Here is a 4775-nt window from a genome sequence, read left to right on the forward strand (position 1 = left end):
TTTAATATTTATTGTTTTAGTTAGATACTATGATATGATATGATTGCTCGGGAAATGAATTGGGAAACTGTAATGTTTCTTTGGGCATATTTCATGTAAATAAATAATAACTAAAATAAATAACACTTGTAAAATATACTAATGAGACGAGACAACTATCTTAAAAATCCATGGATTTACTATGCAGGTGCCAGGTCTATTGTAAATCAGTTGGTCTACCATAGAAAGTTGTGAGATCCATATTATACCAAGTCAATTACTTCTTTCAGTCTGTAATTGAGGGACAGTCTGTCTCGAGTTATTACGTAATTAACTAACCAAACTGATTAAGCAAAATCGCTAGCAAGAAACTTAGTAATTTCTATTTCAATAAAATATCTACTAACCTTTCGGAAATCAGAATCAACTGAGAAGGCCTTAAATAATTTTATTATTTCAATTTAGTTTAATTTTTTTATCATGAAACTCAAATTCTGGTTTCTGCTCTGATAGTATTTAACAATTGTGCTGTTCAAGTCAAATAAAATTATAAGAGCCAGGTCAAAAAGTAAACAAGATGTATAAAAAGACATCGGATTCTATAAGGATAACAGATAATTTGTTCTTTTTTTTTAATTTCAAGGAACCAAGCAGTATGTACATTTATTACTTTATGAGTTGTATGCAACTTACATAAAATAAATAAAAAGAAATGTATACACAATGTGATAGTTTTAATCAAAAGTAAGGCTTACCAAAATATATGTCATTGAGTGTGTTTCTAATCTTATTCTCCATATCTTCCACCATGCGACCAATGTTGGCAATGTGAGGGGTTACATCGCTCACTGCTGAATCTTGCTCTGCCTGTAAATAGAAAGTTATATATTTGACAATAAAGAAAATTAAGAAGTGAGAGACGAATATTTTAGCATTCCATGGATTCACTCTGCGGGTGCCGGGTCCATGAGGTGGTAGAGAGAAAAACTCAGAGCAGAGTCCTGAACTTGTGACTACAGGATGTAGGGTCCTTGACGATCAATCAACACTCCGTTCTCTGCTCGTGTTGTTCTCCCTGCCTAGCCAAATTTGGTAAGATCCTATTAGAGCAGCTTTGGATACTTGTTCTTATATTGAACTAGCTGCACTTCTAGGGAGGCCAAGATCTTTAAGAGATTTTGCTGGCAATCCTCTCACACCTACTTCTACTTTCTATTAGTTCAAACTAATAATATAAAGGCGAAAGATTGTGTGTATGTTTATTTCTCCTTTGTGCTGCGGCTACTGAAGTGATTTGACTGAAATTTGAAATGAAAAGAGATTTTAGTCTGGATTAACACAAAGGCTGCTTTTCATCCTATAAAAACCCGTTGTTCCCATGGGATTTGTAAAAAAATAAATCTTTGTAGATTTGGGCCGCTATCAATATTAAGACCTCAAACTTAGTGGAGGTACTCAACAACGTTCAAGGTATTGTATCTTACCGCGCTCAAGGAACTGCAAAAATCCCCTCTTCTGCTCTGACACTATTATGATAGAGGCACTAAAATACAAATGTATATAAGGAAAAAGGTTTACCTGTCTAGTCAAACTGCCACCAAGGTTCATGGTCCCACTGCCTTCCTTATTAGTCTGTAGCCACAGCATAGCAGTAGAGGTCAACTTATAGTGGGCATTCCTTCCAGAGCTCTTCTCCACCACTTCCACCACATGGATGGAGTCCCAGCAACCTTTGATCTTCTGGGAACCATCTCCAGCTTTCTTTATAAGAATCACACCTGGTGATTTCATTGATGTAAGTATCAAATAAGACTGTGAGAAAACTTATTCATTTATAAATAACTAGCAGATATCCCACAGTTTCAAATGCTTAGTTCCTGTTCTCATGACAAAATAAAGAAAAACTATAGCCCATGTCACTCTGTGAACATGAAGCTTTCTATATTTTGTAAAATAATTTTCAAACTATATACTTATTTATTTACTTATTAGAGCAGGGAATTCCAGTTACATTAATTAAGTTGGTACTGGTATATGTATACATCTCAGCAAAAACTGCCTTGAAATATATTCAAGTTCCGAAATCTCTATAGGCGATTCCTCATTATCCATGAGCCTCTCGGTTTCCAACATTGTGGTTAAAATGGTTGATATATGGTCCCTTAAACAATACTAATATTATAAAGAGGTAATGTTGTAAGGGGCATCTCTGGATGTACTGAACCAATTTTGAAAATTATTTTACCACCTAAAGGCCACATCTGTGTGTATTCCCTATATTCTTATAGAATAAGAATATAACCATAATTCCAAAAGTATTCAATAGTTTTATGCATTTATCATGATTATATCATGTAAAATAAAAGATATACTAACAAATAAAAGTTACAGAACTAATTAGAACTGTACAAACTGAACTTAATTGTAAGTAATATTGTAATAAAAAATATATTATAATTAAATTAAATTAAATAAAAATATACTTTATTGTACACCACACAGAAACGTACGATACAGAAAAATAATGGAAAGAAATAAAATGCACAATAGGCGGCCTTATCGCTAAAAAGCGATCTCTTCCAGGCAACCTAACAAAGAAACTAATAATAAAAATTATAAAGATATAGGCTAGGGTGTACAGAAGTAATATATAAAAGAAAATAACGCATAAAAAAGAAAATAGTTTACATTGGCAAAAAGTTAAAGCAAAGCATGCAACAAGTATTAGAGGGCTCATAAGAGGTCAGGTGTTTCAAAAAGTGACATGACTAAACTTAGGACCTCTTCCAAACCTTTAACACTTTGTTGATACTGCTGCTTTACTGTGTATCATGACTTACAAACTCCTTAAACAACATTGTCACCTCAGGCTAGAGGCTGGGCTCTGAGTGACTTTGGCTATTAAAATACATATTGAAGTTTTCTGAAGAATTTATCAATATCATGTATGTATGAATAACAAAGTGGCATTGACTTCATGAATATGTTGATTGGAATCAAGCATTGCTTTGTAGAAATTTATGATGCATGACAAATCTAACAATACTGTACTTCTGAGTTTATGAACAACTCATTGATGAAATCACTGTAGATAAAAGTTATTTTTTAGGATTATATATAGTTTTAAAGAGTTAATTCAAAGAAGTATTTATGGTGGATGCCTAAACTTCTCTACTTCGCTTATATTGCAACACACCCAATTGTGCAACTTTTATAATCTTGCTGAGATGTTTTAGTGATTTGTGCTGCCATTTGTCTTGTGTTCAGAACAGACATAGTTTGGTGCCAATATTAGTTTGTTTAAAAATTGCACCTTTTTCCTAACACTTACATTTTAACATAAAATTTACCTTTCTTGTGTAATTATTTTTTTTAATTTTATTACAAGTTAGCCCTTGACCACAATCTCACGTCATATTAGTGATGATGCAATCTACGATGGAGGAGTAGGATTACAATCCATAGGAATACTATCGGTTACTACATAAATTTATACCTTATAACTAAATCCCTTGGTGGTATGTCATTGGCGGTAAGGTGGTAACTAGCCAGGGCAGAATTAACCCACCAGTAAGACCTGGACCAATTAAGAAAACTACAAACAGCCCAGCTGGGGATCAAACACAGGACCTCCATCATATAAATCCACCACTCATACCACTGCGCTACAGATCCGTCATAATAATATTAATATTTATGCCAATTAGCAAAAAATATACTATGCAATACATTAACAGACCTGCAAAACCATGATCCATGTCCCACAAATAGACAGAGCTGACTCCACCTTCAAAATACATTTCCCTGTATTGGTCGAATGCGTGATTCGCCTCGATTTCTAACTTCCTTAACCTCTCAGAAGGCATAGATCCGTCTTCAAGTGGTGGGTCATACGTGTTCGACCAGGGAGATCGGTAAGAGTCACCATCACGGTTGTAATCGCATAACAAGTAATCCTTCCCGTTGCTCCGGTCCTGTGCGATCTTCAATGGTTGGTCAACAGACGACAACAGATCCTCGCACAAACTCGGCACCAAATCGATCAAATCGGTCAAATTCTTCTCAATCTGCTGAGGAGGCAGCCTCCGCATCAAATCTAGAGCGCAATCCATCTGCTGTTCTGTCTGCAATTAAATACGCACCCATTAAAATACAAGTTATCCTAAATAGCGCAAGTATTAGTCATCACAACAACGTTATACAAGATTCGTGTCCCGAACGATTTGACAAAAGGAAATTTACCATGGCTGAACACAAAGTTTAAAAGGCGAAATTATAATTTGTATGTGCAATTTAAAGTTAAAAAAGTTAAAATAAATTCGAATTAAAAATGCTATCAATTTCGTTTAATGTCAAACTCGAAATGTCATTTGTGATTTGACAGCTGACGTTGAGAATTGAGTTGACAGTTCAAGACAGAGAACGAATTACAGGAATTTTATATAATAGACATAATAGAAGGAGAATAGGAGTCTATCAATAATAAAATACCTAATACCGCCACAGGCGCCATCTATTGTAAAACTGAATTTCACGCGGACGAAACAACGGTCATCAGTTGGTACCGAAATAACCTGTCCAGAAACAGACTTTTCTGGTCAAGTGAAAACTTGAACGTTCTCCATCGCCGACTTCCAGTGGCGATTCTACGAGTTGAAGCCGCAAAGCATGACCTTGAGCTTTATTTATACTAATAATATGAATAGGAAAACTATGTTTGTCTGTTTGTTTGTTTGTAACGAATAGGCTCAAAAACTACTGGACCGGTTATAAAAATTCTTTCACCATACGAATTA

The 4775-nt window shown here is 34.6% G+C and overlaps 1 protein-coding gene across 1 annotated transcript in view; it reads right to left on the reverse strand.

The window, feature by feature from the left end:
* Positions 1–4380, reverse strand: part of LOC112044605 (F-actin-capping protein subunit beta) — a gene marked incomplete in the record, with an annotated part of 7662 nt that extends 3282 nt beyond the window's left edge. Inside the window, 4 exon segments of the mRNA XM_052887471.1 lie at positions 735–846; positions 1558–1757; positions 3719–4103; positions 4222–4380. Of these exon segments, the coding sequence (XP_052743431.1) occupies positions 735–846; positions 1558–1757; positions 3719–4103; positions 4222–4224 (700 nt within the window).
* Between the last annotated feature and the right edge of the window lie 395 nt (positions 4381–4775).

This window comes from Bicyclus anynana, chromosome 19 (assembly GCF_947172395.1).
Source record: "Bicyclus anynana chromosome 19, ilBicAnyn1.1, whole genome shotgun sequence".
NCBI classification, from domain to species: Eukaryota; Metazoa; Arthropoda; class Insecta; order Lepidoptera; family Nymphalidae; genus Bicyclus; species Bicyclus anynana.